At 35.5% G+C, this 20,822-nt stretch overlaps 2 protein-coding genes and 1 long non-coding RNA gene across 5 annotated transcripts; 1 reads left to right on the top strand and 2 right to left on the bottom strand.

The window, feature by feature from the left end:
- Positions 1 to 4,422: 4,422 nt before the first annotated feature.
- On the bottom strand, positions 4,423 to 9,549 carry LOC106777839 (probable RNA-binding protein EIF1AD). Of its 3 annotated transcripts, XM_014665634.2 has the most exons (6): positions 9,419 to 9,549; positions 6,256 to 6,319; positions 6,005 to 6,167; positions 5,551 to 5,626; positions 4,900 to 5,026; positions 4,423 to 4,727 (listed from the first exon to the last, which is right to left on the bottom strand). In XM_014665634.2, the coding sequence occupies exons 3-6, from the start codon at positions 6,116 to 6,118 to the stop codon at positions 4,544 to 4,546; spliced, it is 501 nt and encodes a 166-aa protein (XP_014521120.1). In that variant the 5' UTR covers positions 6,119 to 6,167; positions 6,256 to 6,319; positions 9,419 to 9,549; the 3' UTR covers positions 4,423 to 4,543. The 3 variants fall into 3 exon arrangements, with proteins under 3 accessions (XP_014521120.1, XP_022631449.1, XP_014521119.1); XM_022775728.1 differs by lacking the exon at positions 6,256 to 6,319 and having other exon boundaries at positions 6,005 to 6,160; positions 9,419 to 9,509; XM_014665633.2 differs by lacking the exon at positions 9,419 to 9,549 and having other exon boundaries at positions 6,256 to 6,763.
- A 121-nt stretch (positions 9,550 to 9,670) lies between these two features.
- On the top strand, positions 9,671 to 11,714 carry LOC111240558. The gene is made up of 2 exons (XR_002665972.1): positions 9,671 to 10,564; positions 10,664 to 11,714. It is a non-coding gene; the product is annotated as an uncharacterized LOC111240558 (long non-coding RNA).
- Positions 11,715 to 14,317: 2,603 nt separating this feature from the next.
- Positions 14,318 to 19,226, bottom strand: LOC106776597. Its single transcript, XM_014664080.2, has 3 exons — positions 18,033 to 19,226; positions 15,391 to 15,936; positions 14,318 to 15,290 (listed from the first exon to the last, which is right to left on the bottom strand). Exons 1-3 carry the CDS (start codon positions 18,906 to 18,908, stop codon positions 15,180 to 15,182), a joined length of 1,533 nt encoding a protein of 510 aa, XP_014519566.1. The 5' UTR covers positions 18,909 to 19,226; the 3' UTR covers positions 14,318 to 15,179.
- Between the last annotated feature and the right edge of the window lie 1,596 nt (positions 19,227 to 20,822).

The raw sequence follows: 20,822 nt of genomic DNA, 5'->3' as shown, positions 1-20,822 counted from the left end.
TAATTTATTTACATTGCAAAAGATACTATTATTTTAACTCCGAACACATTTTTACACACATTTTATATTTATTATTTTAGTTTTAAATTAAATATATTTTTAGTTCTTAAATTTTGATACAAAATTAAAATTTTTGTTCAAAATTTTGATATATTTTTGTTTTTAAATAATGCAAATAAATGAATTTAATCCTTTTAATTCATTGTTGTTAATTTTTATTCACAATATTAGATGCATTTTTCTAGTTAATATTGAAGTGTCTCGTATTAGCATTCGAGTTGTTTACATAATCTGACATGTTCTCATTTTAATATATTATTTGAGAATTGTGTTTGACACATATGTTTCGGAATTAGCGGCGCAAGTATTTACGTCCAACTAGTGGATTGTCAGTGGAACCAGACAGTCTCTAATTAGTTGTTTTCAAATCCAAGTATTGTTCATCAGAGTCGTTGGAAAAGTACTTACAGAAGGTATTTCGATGTTGAAATTAATAGGTGACGATGTGAAAAAGGATTAGTTATGATCATGCATGTGTTGTGCATACATATGAAAGTCATGCCTTAAACTTTTATTTATAGTAGTTTTTATGGGCTTTTACTTTTTTGTTGGCTTAATCACAATTCAATCGTACCTTAATAAGTATTTGTTGGTTTATTCATGATTATCATTCATGTTAATGTAAGCTTCATTATGTATTCTTGTTCAATCAGGATGGTTGGTATGAGTGGTTGGCCACAAGTGGTCTATCCTAGTTGTCAGTCGAGAATGGTCAATCAAGGATGATCGGTTCAGAATGGTAGGTCAATAGTGATTGGTTCATTTTTAAAATTTAAAAACTAAAATATATTACAATTTTAGACATGAACGAATTTCAATTTCACCTCAAAATTTAGACATTAAAAACATTTTTAATCGTTTAGTTTTTAATTTTTATTTTGTAAATAAAAAATTAGGAGGAATTGGTGGACATTTAGTGCAATGAAAGAAAATAAGAATATTAATGGTAGAGCCATTGTTGAGGTGAAGAGGAGATGGAAGTAAAGAAGAATTAATTGGTGTGTGACTAATGAAGCAATTCGGATAGAATATTATTAGAGGAGAGAGGACCGTTTTTCATACGTTGGTGTTAATTTCACAACAATGTCGTATGTGATGAAATTGTAGAACTTCGTCTTCTTCAACTTCCCAACCAACTTCCCAATTTTGTCTCTTCAAATAATCCCATCAATTTTTCACTAAACAATTGCCGCATCTTACGTCTCACATTTCCTTTTCTATGTCTTTCTCTGTCTCTACGCACCTATAGACGTTTTCCGACTTCCCTTCATTATTATAAATGCAACATATTTCTTACACCTAAAGGACATTTTTTTTCGTTTCCTGTTTGTTAAGAACACCTACCTTTGTTACCTAAATCCCTTTCTATATCTAGAAAGAGAAAAAAATATATAATAAATTTAGGAGATACCATATCATGACATTAATTACAAAGATAAAAAAAAATTAAATAGAGAGGCATATTAATCAAATTTTGGTCATTCAAGTAAGTATCGGTTTGGTCCAATAGTATATTTTTTTTTTCAATATATAAGTGTACATATTGTGAATAGTTGTGAAATTAATTTCCTTTTTTCTTAAAAAAATCAAATTTGATTGTTTTAGTCCTTTAAAATACCTAATAAAAGTTTCTAAATTTCAACTTCGTTCCATTTTTTTTTAAACAACATATTCTAGTTTAACAAATTTTAAATTCGTCAAATGATTTACTGTCTTAAAGGAAAAAACTTGTTTACAATTTAAATACTCATTTTGATAATTTCAAAACCAACTCACTTTATTTTCATAAATTTCACTATACTATAACCGATGACCGATCTACTAAAGAGAATCCGGGATCAAAACAGACAATCAACCGACCGTCAGACAAAAATAGTAATTAAGAAAGATAAATAAACATCCAAAGTTGACAATCAGTGCCACTTATATCATCCAAAAACAGTGATAAAAACCATCTCCAAGTTTCCTTGCATTCATTCTCGACCACTGCAAAAGCCAGTGGGAAGTATTGATCATTGGGGTCTCGTCCAACCGCCACCAACAATTGGCCACCATATGGTGTCTTAAGATGACAACAATCCACCCCTATGAAGGGTCTGCAACTTCCTAAAAAACCTTGCTTACACCCCTCTAAACACATATAAAAAGAGCCAAATCTTGGTGGCAAACTTGGTTGGGGTTGATTCACTTTATTTTAAAAGTTCCACACTTGACTCTTAGCAATTCCCCCACATAATCATATAGACGAGCATATTGTCTTTCCCTATCACCAACCAGAGATTCCAAGGCAATTTGTTTGGCCTTTCCAACATTCCAAGCAGTGATTCCAACACTGAATGACTTTTTAATGTCATCAATGATTTGGTTGAAAGTCATGTTAGCCACATTTACAAACCTGTCAACTAAAACTTGGGCAATCCAATTCACACTTGCACTTTTGTTTCCAAAAACTCTTCCACACCTGTGTCTTCCAACTAAGATTTTCACCTTAAATGTTTCCTTCCCTCCTACCTTGCTAGCCATAATAACAAAGCCACATTTTTTTTTACATTCTGCCCTTACTTTTATGAGATCATACAAATATAATCTCTTTTTCATTTAATACACTATGCTCCGTTAGTGCATTTTTAAACTCCTTCAATGAACAAAATTCCATCCCAATGAGAATCTGAAATCCTTGTTCATATCATCTTGTCTAAACTTTTTAAAATTGCCCCTTTTCAAGCTGCCATCCTCATCACTTTCTAAATCTGAATCCAATTCATCACTGTTGTATTCCTCATTGATCTCATGGTCTCCAACTTCATCATCCATTACAAATGAACCTTCCCCAACATTGCCTCTTCTAGTCACACGTTTCTTTTTTTTTTCATTGCATTCCACCTTTCCAAAACTGGATTAATGTTTCTACGAACATTATCCACCCTATCATTCTCAACACCAAACCCATCATCATCATTATCCATTCTTTCTTTTTCACTCTCATCCACAAACTCTTCAGTTGAAGCTTCTACTTCCCCCTCAACCACATTCCTCCATGTTTCCTGTTCTTCATCAACATAATCATGTCCATGACCACCATCACAATCTACTTCTTCCTCACCAATTTTAGCCTCTTCCTCACCAATGTCAACCTCTTCCTCACCAATTTCAGCCTCTTCCTCACCAATTTCGACCTCTTCCTCACCTATTTCAACCTCTATATGTTCCTCAGCAGCATGACCCTGTTGTACACTCATTCCACCCTTTTCTACAATCTCAACCACACCCACCATGTTTTCATCATGTGTCTCTTCACCACAAGTAAGAAACAAAACTCCCACTGCCTCACTGGGAACATGTTGAACATATATTTCTACCATGTCATCAGTCTCCTCTGCATACTTAGCCAAGTTCATTGCTTCCTGTCATCATTCAAAAATCTCAGATTATTCATCAGCATTTCCTTGGACCCCTTCCACCATAGTTTGAAGTCTGCATCATACTTAAATTCTTTAATAATTCCAACTGCTTCAAAATAAGACCAACGATCTGGATCAACTCCTACTATCACGTGTACCTCTCTGCCAACATACCGTAGCCCCTTATCATTAACAAACTTTCCCATGTGATGCAAACGAACTTCGAACACCATTTCTAGACCTACATTCAGACATTAACACTTTACTCCCAAAATCGACCCAGCAATCAGAAACGAAATACGAGAACTTACCTTGATACAATGCGCGATTGCCTTTCACACCCGTCTCTTTCACGACCACCGCAACGATCGCCTTAATACAATGCTTCGAGAAGAAGCTTTCCAGTACATTGTTCAAGTAATGTTTCTAGAAACGTCACTTTTCCCCAATTGCAAAAAACTATTTGCCCTAAATCCTAATTCATAATTCGATCCCTAATTGATCTGATCACTCAACACACGTGTTAAGTCATGACAGGACCGTTAGTCACATTAGCAAAAACTTCACGCCGTTCATTTTTAGGAACTAAAGTTACATGTTTCAATACTAAGAGGATGAAATGTCATCAATGTTCTGAACAAGAGCTAAAACCAAAAATCAATTAAATTTCAAGAACTAAAAACATATTTAACCCAAATAATTTTAATAATACCCAATTAATTTCAGGGCAACAATTAAATCTTGGTCCCAGCTCGACAATTAAATCCTAAATTAATGTTAGTCGAATGTCAAAATCATTGATGCTTGCAATTTCACTCTCCCCGTTATCCCATATAGTTAACCGGCAATTATTTTCATATGGAGAAAACTATATTTCATAAAAATTAATTCTGGTCAGTTTTATTATAGTTTGACTTGCTGGTGCACATTCATTTTTTTTTTTTCTTTTGGTTGAGAAATCTGAAAAGCAAATCTTCGATAGCATCAGCACATAAAAATAGGACAAGAACATCCTTTCACATACGTAGCCGTTTTAGCTTGAGTATAATAATTCATATATGATGGGAATCTAACTATATGATTCAATCATCTGTATCTGAAGACTCTGAATCTTCATCGGCTTGCAACTCGAAAGGTCTCAGTCTGTTTGTATTGGCTTCCAATGGAGGTAGTCCATCATCATCACTGTCCTCCAGCTCATTCTCTTGTTGGGAGGCAGAAGTTTCATTTAATTCATCAACCATTGCAGATTTAAAACTTTCAGGCCTAAATGTTGGCAAATGATTGAAAGAGTGAGTATAATACCTTGGGGATGAGTACCGATAGATTCTACCATACAAAATCCAAATTTTGATATAAAAAGTAAATATATGATTATTCAACAAGGGAACCCAAAGCAAGTGAACATACAAAAATCAAAGCAGGAAACAATACACACCATTCAGGAGTTTTCTGTAGTTCTCGAACTTGATTGTAGAAAAGAACTTGAGAAACAAGGCATGCAACCTTGCTACCCGATTCAAGAGCCTTTTCCTTTCTAGTTACATCAACAACAACAAAGCTCCCTACAACATGAGAAAGAAGGGTTAAATGTTAAACTCTTTGGCAGATGTGTTGGAGTAACAAAATCTTAAAGAACACATGGTGCATTCGCCAACCCCAAACAGAACATGTAAATAACTCAAACAATGTTTCTAGCAGTACACACTGCAAATATGTTTGAGTTTGATAACGATGGATTGTTTAACAAAACAGATTGGTGAAGTTGACATGGCTTCTAAATAAATAAATTCTACGCTCCATATAGACAAATTCATTGTTAGCTAAATTTTTTCTGAATTCTCAAACAACGAAGCAATAAAGGCTTAAATAAAAACAGCTTGTTAAGTACAGTTGAAAAGGAGACAAACTATAAGTATCCATTCCATGACATGGTCGGTGAATAAACTATCACTAATGTCCAGACAGGAAATCAGCTATTATAACCATTTGATAAATATTATCAGTAAAGCAATTGATTTTGTTTTTAAAAACTAGTAACACAAATTAGCGTGGCGTAGTGCTGAATTGCTTTTTAAATAGGACAGACCTAGTTTAATCCACACGCTTTTCCGAAATTTGGCAGGGAAAAGAGCTAGTGATTTGTTGCCACATGCATCCTCGACCTTCACACGTCAAAATCCAAATATAAATGAGAACCTATACACACATAAGTAGTATATACATTATAAAGGGGTGTTTACATTGAACAGATTAATTTTAAGAGAAATCATAAAAGTATAAACGCAATCCCTGCCACACAATTACAAACTATTTGCTTTCACAAAAGTACCAATGTTTTGTTTACTACCAGAGTAGAACTGCAACTTATTGTCCTTTTTAATATGTATTTTACCTCTCATTCTCACAGATGCAAACATTCAAATAATATTCCTTGATTTATTTCTCCACCAAAGTTTGTCAGTTTGACCAGTTATTTTCTCATTTTCCTCAGTATGAATAAAAAAGAAAGTTTGGAAGATTTGGGACTGGTAAAGCAATACCTCAATGATATTAGAGCCTCGTAAAGACACCACCTGCATGATGCTTTGCCCATCTTGAAGCGTGACATGTTTTTCCTCTATAGCCCTCTTCAAATTCTTCCTTCCTCCTCTCATGGCCACCTAAAACCCTGATTTTCTATTTGACAAGGATTCTCACTACACTCTGTGTATCATAAACGGCAATTTAACAGACTAACCCAAAAGAACATTAAAATGGAAACATTGATAAAATCTTGATAAAATGGACCAACCTCGAAACAGCAACCCAAGAAGTAAGAATGCAGCCTCCACCGCAACGCAAAAAAGAACAGAATCCTTTAGGTTGATAGAGAGGCATAGAGAAAAGGGAACAAGAGAGACTTGAGAGAATGAAACTGTATTATTACTGCATGGTAGGTGATGTATATTTACATGGTAGGTGATGTATATTTATAAAAGTGAGTGCAGTAATACAACGTGTATAACATAAAATTGAGAAAAGTGTGGCAGCTTTCAGTGTGTGCAGAGATCAGCTAGTTGAGTACATATAAAATAAAATAATTTGAGTGGATAAAATAAAATAATATTAATTTTTTATTAAGTGTTCAATAGTTGTTGGAAGATTGCGAGATGTATGTTTATAATTTTCCTTCTTTTTTATATGGCTCTTCATATTCTATCTTTATCCTGATCCTAATAAATATCAAACTCACTTGCAATAATTAAAACTAAAATTACAAAAATTAAACATTTGTTACTTTATATTGAAAGGCTAAAATATAAGTAAATGATAGTTCTTTTAAAAAGATTATAGTTTTACTCATGAAGTAAAGTAATTCAATGAAGTATTAAGAATCAGATTATTGTTGAATTTTTTTTTAATCCTTTAAAGAAATAAAAATAAATAAATAAACTTCCCTAAAAATTAAAATAAATGTATAAATAAGTTAGTTTGAAAAAAATATTTTACATTAAACTAATTTTAATTTTGATATTAAAAAACCCTAAATAATAGTATTGGTCTATTTACTAGCTTTACATCAAAAAGCCAACAGTAACTTTGATTTTAACACTACAAAAGAAACAAAACTATTAGCAAAAACCACAAAGCTAGCAATACTGATAAAGGAAAGGATATTCTTGAAGAGGAGGGTCACAAGAAAAGCAGAGGTGATTCTGGCAAGCTGTAATAATAAACAGTGTCTTTCTCACACTTATAACGCTTCTAGAAGTAAATTAAAATTACACAAGTATAATCATAAGTATTCCACCACAATTTAGACATAGCTACATAATTCTCTCAACCAACAGCACAAAAATATAATAGGAAACCTTCTGACGTCGTTCAACTACAAATAAAGATAGCATTCAAGTCCCTTTGTTGACGAGACAAGGGAACCCATGCAACTTGACAACATATTTAGGAATAGACTAAGCCACTGACTTTTTTGGGAAGGATGTTTGAGTTCAAGGAGATAAGCATACTTGAATAAGCAATCCCACCACAAAAATGACCTCACAACCATGTAACTTGGTAACCTGATGATAAAATCCATGGAAATGTCTTCCTCAGTCCATTCTGTAAGCAGAAGAGGTTGAAACAAACCAAGGGAAGCCATAGCAGAATGTTTACTTCTTAGACACACAAATAAATTCCATGATTCCCTTTGTCATGCCTAGCCAAAAGAAGGTCCTTGTAACACATTTGTAGGTCTTAGTGACCACGGAACATCCACCCACTAAAGTGGAATGAAACTCAGTTAGAAGGATATGAATGACGGTGTACTGCTTGGACATCAGCAACTACCCTTAAAAAAAACAAACCTTCCCTCAGCTCATAAGCTAGACTAGAACTTGGATCAACCTATAGCTTATCCTTTTATTGGTTCAAATCTGGATCAAGAATAATTATTTTATTAGTTTGNNAAAGCCCGACCAATAAGGGCTCACAAAAAGGGAGTTTAGATTACCAACATTGTCCCTCCTAGAAAAAACACCAACTGCTTTATTCTTAGGCCTAGGCTTATAAATAACTTCAATGAGGTAACACACTAAGTTGAAAAGTCAACATTGTTGATCATTTGATCAAGAAAATGTTTTAGTCTCTAGTGATCTGTGAATACCTTAATACTTCTTTGGGAGGAATAGAGTCTCCAATGTTGAATTGCTAAGGAAAGAATCATGATTCCTTCTTATAAACTGATTTTGGTAATACCCTAAGGATAGTGCCTTGCTAAAACATGCTACGGGTCATTGATCTTGCATCAATCCCATGCCTAAATGTAACATGTTCTATAATTAATTCCTTTAAGAAATCAGGTTAGAATAAAAAATGTGGCAGGGCAAGCCTTAATCAAGGCATCACTTGGTACAGAGGAAGAAGGCCTTTAGTATCTTCTAAAACAAAGGCATGAAACTCTAGAATATGTTGCAGCTCACACTCAGTGGGAATATCATTATAGCACTAGTATCACCCCCATGTTCTGATTTTTTTTAGTATTCCTCAAGTTCACTTCATAGTCTTCTGCAATCTCTATTAAAATAGACTGTAAAGCTATAGTTTGGTACTTGTCCTATATGTGGTTCCCTTTTAGAGTGATAGTTCATCCATTCTTATCAAGACTCAGTGTCTTCCTCCAATCTATTATGGTTTGTCCAGCAAATCCACTCCTAACAATAAGTCAACCCCTCTTAATCTTACACACAAGCATCCATATCCAAATTATACTAGCCAACTTTAATCTTCAGTCCCTCACATAAATTGAGAAGCACACCAGCTACCATTTCCAAAGTTGACTATAAAGCCCCACGTATTAGTAAAACTCATTCCTAGAGCCCCAACAGACTACAAAGACATAAAGTAGTGACTGGCAGCACTATAGACTAAAGATTAGAATTTAGTACCCCTCCTAAAGTCCTTCAATTTATTCACCCTTAACGAACATCTTAACACAGATAGCATAAAAAAGTGGGGGAAGGAGGGTGGGAGATGGAATAAAGAAATAAAGAACAAACATTTCACGCAAAAACCCATAACCCGTGTCAAAAGAAAATTTCAATTCCAAGAAAAGCTGATCAGAATCATTTAGAATAATTATAAACAGAGGCAATACTAATTCAACTCTAAAGATTATCGCCCGATGGTTCTCCAGCAGAAAACAAATGCTCCCCCCAAAGAAAACCCAACTAAAAAAAGAACAATTTAAGAGAAAAGTAGAAGGGCGATGAGTGCTGTGTGGGGGGTTTTAGAGCAAACCCTAGAGAAAGAAAGAAAAAAAACACAACCAACAGAAAATTTGAAAGAACGAAGAAAATAAATCTTGAAAGATATGAACCGAATAAGAAGAGGCAACCACCATGGCCTCCTTCATTCTATGAGTGAGAAAAAAGAAAGTTTGAATAGAGAAAAGGCAAAAACTTGTTCATGAACATCACCTGAATGAGAAGCAATGCAATGGAAGCAAGTAACGAGTTGAGTTGTTAAGTCAGGAGAAGAGTATGGCTTGCAGAGGGTTTTCTTCACTCCAACAGCAAACCAATTTTAGTTTTTAATAACAGATTGGCCTAAGCCCAATCAGAAAGGAGTGCGGCTTAGCAGAAGCAGGAGTGCAGAAGGGAAGTTTTTTTCTTTTATAAAATCGAATGTGCTTGAGCCCAAAGACAAGGGGTGCGACTTAGCAGAAAGGGGTGTCAGAGAAGAATAGTTTTTTTTTTGTTGGTTTTGCCCAGGCCCAGTTCTCTCCCCATTCAGAAACTCAGAAACCCCTTTAGGGGTTTCCACATCCTCACCTCATTTCACTCAGTCGAAGAACACAAGGCCTAGAGCCTCTATCTCACTCTGCCGATAAACCTCCCCACCTCCGCCGGCAGTCGCGAGCCATTTTAGCCTCCAAGACGGCCACCCTTTTCGCACCTCCCCACTGCTGGCTAAAGCCACACCAGCGACGTCGTCGACGAGGGAAGCGCCAACTCGAGGGAGCTTTCTCCTTTTCGCACGCTGCACCCACCTCAGCAACCAGGGCCAACCATCGAATCGTCAACCTACGTTGTCGTCGAGGTTTCGTCGTCTCATAATCGCCGGCGACCCCAACCTCTCGTGCCTCCTCTCCTTGAAGAAAACCCTAGGGTTCACAGTAAAGCAAAACGCAGTACCGTGATCGAACACGATACCAAACACGGCAGTTTAATCGATGCATCGCACAGCAATTCAGGGCTTCCGCGGAGCTGGTGCACGGTAATATAAAGAAAACGCAGACTGGAGCGGTTAAAGGGATCAAACGACGACGGAATTGGCTCAGAGAAGTGGATTCAGATCGAAGAGTGAGGCCATGTAGCTGAGAGTGACAGAGAGAGAGGAAGGGTCTTATTGTGATATGCTCTCTGAACGGTGGTGGCTCTGAAAATTTTCTATCTTTTCTTGGCTCTGCGCAGTGCAGGTTGAGGGTGATGGCTCTATGCTCGAGTCGGGATGGAGGTTCCAGTGGGTAAATGGAGTGGTTTAGGTGAAGATAAAGATACTGGTTCTGTTTTTTCTTCTTTTGCCTAAGACCGTATACAGTTTCTGGAAGCAATGAGGATGATGTAAATTGTGAAAAACTGCTTGGCTTTAGTGAAGGTTGCTGGAAATTGGTTCTTGTTCTTGGTGGTTGGTTTTTAATTTTGTAGCTTTGTGCAATGCAGGTTGAGGATGATGATGTGGGTCAGACGCAGTGGTTGTTGAGCTAGATGTTGGGGTATAGGTGAGAAGGAGAATGGCTGCCCAGGCCGAGAGAAGCAAGACGAAGGCTATGGTGATGGTCTCGTGAACAACTCGTGGAGATTGGGTTCTCTTTCTTTCTTTGCAAATGAGAAGAATCAATGTTTTGGGGGAACTTTGTATGGATGAAAATTCTATAAAAACTTATTCTGATTTGAGAAATTGAAAGAGGAAACCATGCTTTACTCTTTGGTTGTGATCCTTTCTGGGTGCTGGCTTTGAAGCAGGGAAGTAGAAAAGCATTTTTTTACCGTTTCTGGGCTAGGGGTGAAGATGTAACAGAGATATCGGGTAGCCAATGCAACGAAAGAGATGAAAAATACCAATGCAAACATAATGATCAAATGATGCTATCATGCGGCCAGGGCAACAGTTATTGATTCACCGATAGACTAGATAAACTGGTATAGAACACTTACCTTGAGGGATTGAGCTTCTTGTTTCTGCTTTTCTCCCTACGATTGCGGATTAGAGGGCTTTCTATTCTCCTCAGGAAAATAGTAGCTGCTGCAAAGGATGGATGATGAAGATGATGGCCCAGATAGGTTCTTCTCTCCCCTTTGCTCAAGCTGTCAATGATGCTTCAAAACCCTCCCAATGCTTTCTCCCCAATGACGATTCCCAATCCTCCTTTTCTTCCTTCTTGCTCCCGTACCATATTTTTTTAGAGCGTAACCGTTTTCGCATCAATGAGGGGAAACTCACATAATCGCAAGTGATGTGCACCATAGGATCAAAAAGATATCACGACTATGCTTTCGAGACTCTGTAACTACCTCAAAGGCGTGAAAAGTTAAAGGAATGTTTGGGAAATGAAACGTCTAAACGGTGCGCAACAAGGAACTCCCACGATGAACATCAATGTGAAGGTTGATAGTTAACTTGACCATATAAACGGAACGGTTAACTCCGAGGGACATTATGTATAGTATTATGTATAGTATGATATCTACACTCTGCGGTTAGCACACTCAATAATGATCGACTGTAGTAGCTTTCATCATCCAGGTTAAACCAGGATCAACGCTAGTTAAAAGTCAAACAAGGTTTAGGCTATGTTTTTTTGGGGGGATTTGTGGGAGAAGATTTGGGAGAGATGATTTGAGTGAATTTGAGGGTAATTTTATTGTTGTTTTTTTGAGTGGATTTGTGGGTAATTGAAAGTAAAGTTTGTGAGAATTAGTGTAGGATTTGATTGATGTGACAGATTATAAAAATTAGTTTAATTGGTAAAAATGATAGATTACCAAAATGCTCCTAGGTATTAAAGTAATATAAAATGTGATATTTGTAATGTTATATTTTAATATATTAATGGTTAATAAAGAGGAAATTAATTAATAATGATTTAAATAATAAGTAAATTTAATTTTTAAAATATTGAAAATTTATAATGTTGTAATATAATTATATTTTTAAAGAAATATATACATATAAAGAAATTAGTTATTATTTTTGTAAATAAATTGAATTTTTTGTTAAAAGAAAAGTGTGGGGGAGCGAAGGGATAGAAGCGTTTGGAGTGTGAAAAAATAAAGAGATGATTGGGGGTCCAAAATTTGAATTCGAAAAGCGAACAGACAAAGAGAGACTTATCCCTCTACCTCTGGTATTGTTTCAAACCACACTATATATATTCTTCCTAATACCACATCCTCTGCCGTAACAAGATAACGAGACAAAAACCCTAGATAACCCCTTTTCTTCTACCTCTCAATATGGCCAAAAAGAAAATGTCTCATTCAGCCAATTCTCAAGAACCCAAACACTCCCAAAACGAAACACAAACCATGTCAATGGCTACCCTAACCGATGATTCCTATCTTCAACAGATTCAGAGCCTTAGAAACCTCAATGCCAAACTTCTTAAAGAGACCGCCGAGCGCCGCCAACAGATTGACTCCCTTCAGTCGGAGCTACACCACTCTGTCGTCTCCAACAACGACATACTCGCTGCCTTCGACATAGAAAAGGTAGTCACTTCGGTTGTCGTGGACAGCCACGTCAAGGGGATGAATCTCTTATTCGACACACTCCTTGGAGAGAAGGATCGCGAGGTTGAACGTCTCCAACGTGAACGGGAAAGTCTCGCTGTTCGGTTCCAGAACGAGACGAATCTGTTTGAGGAGAGTTTAAAGAGAGAGGGGAAGCTTCGAGAAGAAGCGGAGAAGCTTAGGTTGGAAGGTGAAGCTCTGGCCAACCGGTGACAGCTACCGGAAAGAACCCATCGTTGCCATGCAAAGAACCGCAAACAAACTGCCATGCAAAGAACGGCTGGAACCGAATATGCCATGGTTTATCCGGATACTCTTCCTTTGCAAACTCTGGAAAAACCTGGATCCGGATACAGCAAGAGTGTATCCGAATACCTACCCGAGATCTCAGAAAAAACTCCATCCGGATACGCTTTGTTTGGATCCGAATACATGTGCACGCCATCTTCATCTTCAACCTTCGTCTTCTTCATCTGCCGTCGTCATCTGCCGTCGTCATCCGCCGTCGTCATCCGCCTCCTTCTTCTTCATCATCCCCTCTCCACAACAACACGTCTTCCACCTGCAAAAAAACAAGGATAATGTGTGTGCGACAAAGGGTATATGAGTCTTTTGGCTGTAAATCATCGCAAATCGTCTCATTTTTGCGAGATGGTGAGCACAGTGCAATGAACTGAAAATCAGCACAAATCCTCGCATTTCCGTCGCCACAAATCAGTCCAAGGGAACGCAGATTTTAAAATTTTCTTCGCCCGCAAATTCGCTTGAACAGTACAATCTGTTCAAGCGAACAAAGCTTTAGCGCACGTCAAGCCATGTTAAACAATGTTTGACCGCAATTAGGCTAACATTTGAGTAATTGGGCTAATATTTCGATAGGAAATAAAATAATAAAAGATATCCAATTAAAGATATTAATAAAACTGTTTATGAGCAACCGACCGGATTTTAAGGTAAATCTATCTGAGGTAGGTCTGTTTATACTCATGCTTCATTCACACTCAAAAATATTCCATAGTGATAATAAAATCACATAAGAATTGAGACTCCATAACCAACACCTAACTTAAACGTCGAAGTGCCTTTTGCAGATACCTCCCCCATCTACTGATATATATATATATATATATATATATATATATATATATATCCCATCTACTGGTATTAGTATAAATTGGTTTCGCCGCTTCTTTTCCTGTAATTATGATTGTTCCTTTTTTTCAACTTACATTGTCCGTTCTCCTTTACCAGTAGATGGGATATATATATATATATATATATATATATATATATATATATATATATATATATATATATATATATATATATATATATATATATATAAATTAAAACCACCCAAAATAACTTAAAAAAAAATTAAAGCGAACTTTAAATGGCAACTAATTTCTTAATATAATTATTTGAAATAAATAACTATACATTCTATAAAATTTATTATTTCATTAAAAATAAATATATTTAATTCAAATATTTATAAAAATAAATCAATTATTAAAATATAACAATTTAATTAAAATAAAATTCAAAAATAGAATAACTGAAAATTTCAAATGAGTTATTAATTAATTACAAAACCACTCAAAATAACTTAAAAAAAATTTAAACAGAAGATTAAATTGCAAAAGATACAACAGCTATCCGTTCATAAACATTAAATATAAATTTAAAAACATTAAATAAAATATAAAAAAAAAAAAAATCTACATCGAATGTCAAAATGCGGCTGCTAAATCAGTTATCAACATCTGATTCAGCCCCATCGTGTCTCCACAACCGATCCACACCACAACACTGTAAATCCACTCTTTATCACGTTTCATCACGTTATCAAAAATGCCAGAACACACCAATACTATCAAGAGAACTGGGTAGCTGGTTGCAAACAATGCTGGTGGCTGCAGCGAGAATTGGGTGGGTGGTTGTGTGTGAGAGGAAGACGAAAGTGAGATGGAGAAGGGAAGCGCGACAATGCCTGGCGACTGCCTGTGTGCGAAGTGGTTTGCGAGAATGGAGAGAAGAAAAGCAAACAGAGAGTGTTGTGTGCTGTGTGAAAATAGAGGAGAGTGTGTTCCAAGAGATCAAGGGAAAAGGGATAGAGAACTTAATAATGAGATGCGATACAACGCATTTGAATTCTAAGGATTATCTAGCAAAGCAGAAAAGTTATGTGCTGCCCTCTGAACTATTTCATCTGCAACTTAATCAAATAGAAATACAATTTTGTAACCAATAATAACGATACTTTTTTATGAATTACAGCATGAACTTTCTTTCCACAACCACCCAATCTCAGAACGCCCGGGAAGAATTACAAAATTTGAAGTTAACGTAAGTCCTATAAATGAAGAAATGAGGTCCAAGAATATGTGTGTGTATATATATATATATGCAGAGAACCCAGTTAATCAATATTGATTCACAGTTTTCACAATGAAACAGGTTCGTGGATCTCGCCATCTCTGCATATACCCACGTCTATCTTCAGGATTCCTGTCTTGTTGGTTTTCATCACTCTGCAACAATTTCTCCTTGGGGCCTATCATACATGTAATGAAATTAAGGGTTAAGATTTAAATAAGTTTATAATGATTTAAGGAATATAGAAAATATTAATGAATGTGTTGATGTTAACATACTCTATCCCATAGATGCGGGTCTGGCTTCTTGTGCACCTCTACTTTTTGAAGCTGAGAAGGATCAGGCATCTGCCAGTGACATTCTGGGTGAGGAACAAGATGTCTGTCATATTCAGTCACTGTGTGTTTCAATGTGGAATTATTCAGTTTTGCCTTTGAGAAGTAAAACACGAAAGGCTTCTGACAAGGGTTTCTGCTAACTGGGCGTGTGTTGAATGCATATGCAGTGTAATCTGCTCTTCTATACCAATTCAGGAATGTTCTTGAAGGCATTTCCATCTCCCTCTGTGTGAATATCCCACGAAATATTTGAACAGCAAAACCCCATGAAACCGAAATGGTCCATTTTCTTTTCTTGTCGTAGCAAATTGATTGCTGAACGAGGGACGCTGAGTCAAGCTTCATTGGAATGGTAAGCCGTTGAAGGGCTTCTATTCTGGTAACATTCGGGAATATTGGCTCAACCACATCAAGGTGGTGCAGTGACACCAATGGAGTCACTGGATGAGCTGCAAGAAGCCCCAACAGGTTCCCATACACATCATACTGTTTCAACAAAAAGAATCTATTAGTTTCGCAAATGTCACTTTTAGCTAACTCATAAAAAGACAAGCCTAATCACGGAAGAAACAACAAAAGTCCTCGTCGTTTAGTGTGGTGTTGCTTGCTCAACTACCATAAACCTACGATGATTAAAGTCAAAATATAAGGTTCCTAAACTGGAGCTCTATATGTATGGTGCCCCTGCAACCAAATGGTAACAAAAGAGTGTTTAGAAACCTAAGTAAATTAGAAAATAACATACAAGTTGTTCACCACCCACCGTCCTATAATGGACCGTGTTTTGTTTGCAAGAAACTTGCACTTAGATGCAAAATATCACTTTCAAACTAATCAAGTTCAGTAGCAACTGGTTTGCTGTATAATGTAATACATTAATAACTCAAGCATTTAACAGATATATAGCACCGAACATACATAAAAGACAATTCAAACATCAGTTCAATTGTTTGTAGAACACTAGTTTTCATTACATTTTTTAAAAAGGAAAATGATATTTTAACACCATTTTTTGACACTATTTTGAAACTGCATACGTGTTAAAATGTGATTGAACGATTTTAAATTAAAAAAGTTGAGGCAGGAGTATATTTGAAAAAGAAAAACCAAAATTTGTTTTTTTAATTTGAAATCGTCTCACCACATTTTGACACGTATAAGGTGTAAAAAAAATAGTGATAAAATATTATTTTCCTTTTTTAAATATTATGTTATATTCTTCACCCTAGTGTAGTTTCCTTCTCCGTTTTACATTCCCATGGCCACGTATCTATTATCATAATTAATATCGATTACAGATTTTAACTATTCATCATAACAATCAAATACTAAAAATTATAATAATTAATTAATTCAATAACCATTGAAACTTTTATTTTATTTTTTAAAAATATCTATTTTATGTGTTAGTGTATAACTTAAAAAGTTAAAAATTGATAATAAATTTTCTTAACGAAATGATTGGACCTACGTAAGGAAATCAGAAATGAAACATAAATTGATAATACAAGGTGAATATATATCATGTTTTTTAAGATCATAGTGCTTCTCTCTGGAAAATTTTGTGATTAAATCAAAAGGAAAAGAAATAAAAAAAAAATAGTAAAGCATGATTTATTTTCCTTTCTTCTTTTTAGCAATTAAAGTTACTCTCTTTTATATAAGGTTCTATTTACGATAAAAAAAAACTATTTTCATTTTTAAAAAATTAAAAACTAATCTATACTTATAACTTCACTTCATTTAAAGAAAAAAAAATCATTTCTTTCAAACAAATATGTTTGTTAAACACTAAAAGCTACCTACAAAATTCAATGTATTTAATTTGATATATTCCATATTTATGTATTATTCCGTATCAAAAGACATTTATAAAATGGGTCTAAATCTAAATTTTATTAAAGATATCGAGAATTTAAGTTTAAGTTTAAGTCTCATCTTATATATAAATAAGTAAAGTATTATATAAATGTCAAAAACTGATTAATTTATTATTTTAAAATTTTAAATAAAAATTGGTATCAATTCTTTATATAATTAGACTCAAATATTAGTTATATTTGTTTAACGTTTAACATCCTCCTCTACACTCAAGAAAAGTATCCCTAACATGAAACTTTGTAGATGTTCTAAACACACAGTTATTATTATTCGGTTAATAAATTATAAGATGTGAAACAAAAGACATAATCGAGACCACCGACACCATTGAGAGAACTGTTGTACTGTTTGCAATAACAGTAAATTGGAAAGTTGTACTGTTATATCCTTCACCACCTCTCCCTGTCCTTACTTTCTCCTTTCTCCTTTATAGACTCTGTCTTTTTATTTTGAATATATATTAATATACGTCTGCATAAAAAGTTTAATTTTGATGATATGTATCAAACAAAAAATTCTATTTTCAGAAATAATTTTCATTTGATAAATATTCTAAAATTAATCTCAGACTTTGGTACACCTTGGGTAGACATGTTTTTGTACTTTAATTAATTAATCATGAAAAAGAAAAAGTACGTATTTTTATAAAGCTGGATTTTTTGCAAGAATAAATTAGTAGGGGTAGAGGTAGGAATAGAGACCTGGTGAAAACCGAGTTCCTTGGTGAGTGGAACACCGAGTTCAGCCATGCAAGCTTGCATTCGATCATCGGAGCCATACAGAGAAGGGTACCTCTGAATACAACGGTCTTGAGTTTTGCTCAGAGCTTTGGCCAAGGGGTAGCTGATAGCGAAGCCCCCTCCGCCGTAGGCCATGCCGTAGGAGAAGAATATGTTCTGCAAGTGACTCTCGGACAAGCTCCCAATGTAGTACATGTGGTTGTGGTCGTACTTGTTCAGAATCTTCAGCAGGTTGTCGGTCACGAAAACAGTGTCGTCATCGCCCATGACGAACCACCGCACGTCCTTGAGCCCCAGACGCAGCGTTTCGGTGACGATGCGGGAGATCCGAATGGCGGAGCGGTGACCCAGCTTATTGGTGTAGACGAAATTAGAGGTGTCCGTCGAAACCTTCACCGGCGGCAACCCTTCCTCCGGGTCGATCTTCACGCGATCATCCAGCCACACCACTCCCCTCATCTCCTTCTTCCTGTACCAAATCTTTATGTAATTCTTCCTGTGCTCCCACAGCTTCGACGACGCCGCGATTCCGAACACCACGTGACGGAGCTCCGTTTTCTGGTCACGGCGCTTCCCCGTTCCGGTACCCAAAGAGGAGGAGGATTCCCTCTTCTCCGTGACGTTTGCGTAGGGGAAAGAGGAAGAAGCGAGATGGTTGATGATGAAAGGCGCGTGGTTGCAGGCGCTTGACGATGTTGAGACGAGCTTCAGAGTATAAAGCATGTAGATGAGCGAAACGAAGAGCATTAGCCATACCATAAGCTTCGGTAAGCCTAAGGATCGTGCCTGCGCCGTACATCGACCCTGATCCCACGTTACTTTCTCCGATTCTTTCATTCTCCTGCACAAAAATACCGTTAGAGAGAAAAATGAATTGAATAGTAACGAACACACATTACGAGGTAGCAGTTAATTTTTAGGAAGATGCAGCAGCATGCAGAGGTGCCAATGAGCTATATATGCAATGAAAATAAGGAGAGTGAATGCATTAGATAAATACTCGTTATCGGAGTTAGACAAACGTCTAAATTTCTACTTTTATAATTAGCAAATTTCACCTCTCTTTGTTTTTACTCTTCTGGGGATTAAGTGCTTAACTACTTTCTATCCAAAACAAATAAACTACTCTATCATCTAAAACTGGCAATGGTAAAGTCCTCCCCGTTTGTCTTTTTCTTTCGTTTATCTTCTTCTTCATCACCCACGGATTACTGTTGTTAACTTATATCAATTTGTTATCTTCAAGAATATCTTTATATATTAGTTTTTTGCGCAAACATGAAAAATCTATCGTTCTCTGTGACACTCATTGACAACATATTAACAATAGAACCGTGTGCTGCCATTTTTTGTCTGAAATTTTCATTTCAGACGAGACTTCTGACAATGTTACTTTTCTTAATAAAACCAAAGTTTCTTATCCACAATAGAACTCAGCACCTTTTAAGGAAAAAGGAAAGCAATAATGTCAATTTCTATTACTTGTCCAACAACTATTGCTACACATACACAACACCTTTTATTGCTAGATACCACACTTTTTTAGCTGGTCAACGGATTCATTTTTACACACTGTATTACAATATTTTTTATCCTTTAGAACAATTCAAAAAACCACATATTGTGATTTGTGTGTTTGAAATTTTTTTGTTAACTCCTCATCTCGTAAAACTATGCCTTGTTCACCTATGAATTGTGGTTTTCGTAGTAGATAATTTTTTATATAGTTAACATGATAATGCTTTACGAAGTGGTACTTTATTCTGTCTCTGTTCTGTTTCCCACTGGAAAACTGTATAATTTATGAGAAATGCTACTAATATGTTCTGTGGTATTCTCAAAACTTTATGTCCAAGGTGGAAACATGTGTTAAATATAAGAAAGTCAACCTATCGTGGATAAAGCAGAAGCAGATAACTAATATAACACGGTAGTTATTTTTCCTTTAATGTATACATACAGTACTGGGAGTAACATATAATAATGAGAAACTTTACCCCACTAAACCACGATGATGAATGGTAAATGTTCTTGAAAAACTTCATAAACACTTTTTTACAAAATTAGAAACTATCTTCTATAATTTCTTTTAACTTTTTATTTTTAAATTTGATCTAAACTAATATTAATGAATTTATCAAATAAACTCTCTATTGTGTTTGCTAACTCGTGCACCCTATAAAGCGCAGAAGAAAAATATTCATGTCTCGCTCCCGTAGGACCATTCCATCGGCCCGTCATCTGCAAGGGGTACTTGTGCCTTATAGAGTTTCCCTCTTTTCTACTGTACGGGGCTTCCTTCTTGCACCACCAATTTTTCTTCCTTCACCTCTAAACTTTTCTAAATTAATCAATTTACGCCAACTTTCTGACTAGGTTAAGAAAATGTTTTCTCTCTCTTTATATCTATCTCACCTGATGTTAAGATGGGTTGAACCGTGAGTCAATCCGATGAGTTAAAAAGGAAATTAAAATTTTTATATGAACTAATTTTGAGTTCTTGCAGCTAAGAATTTAGTTTGTTCGGATTGAATCTGTTGGACCTAATTTTATTTTTTTATCTTGTTTCTTTTACTGTATTTGGAGTTTGTGATAATTTTGAATGTTTTTTATTATATTTGCCTGCATGGAAGATGGTATATCCAGGCCTATCCAATAAACTATGGGCCCAAAAAAAGCTTGACAAATTATGCACTAACCCATGTATTCATATTCCATAGTATAGAATTCATTGCTTTTTTATGCAGATGA

Source organism: Vigna radiata, chromosome 11, assembly GCF_000741045.1.
Source record: "Vigna radiata var. radiata cultivar VC1973A chromosome 11, Vradiata_ver6, whole genome shotgun sequence".
In the NCBI taxonomy this organism is placed as follows: Eukaryota; Viridiplantae; Streptophyta; class Magnoliopsida; order Fabales; family Fabaceae; genus Vigna; species Vigna radiata.
Note: the sequence above shows the minus strand (reverse complement) of the source record. Positions and strands in the feature narration are given on the sequence as shown.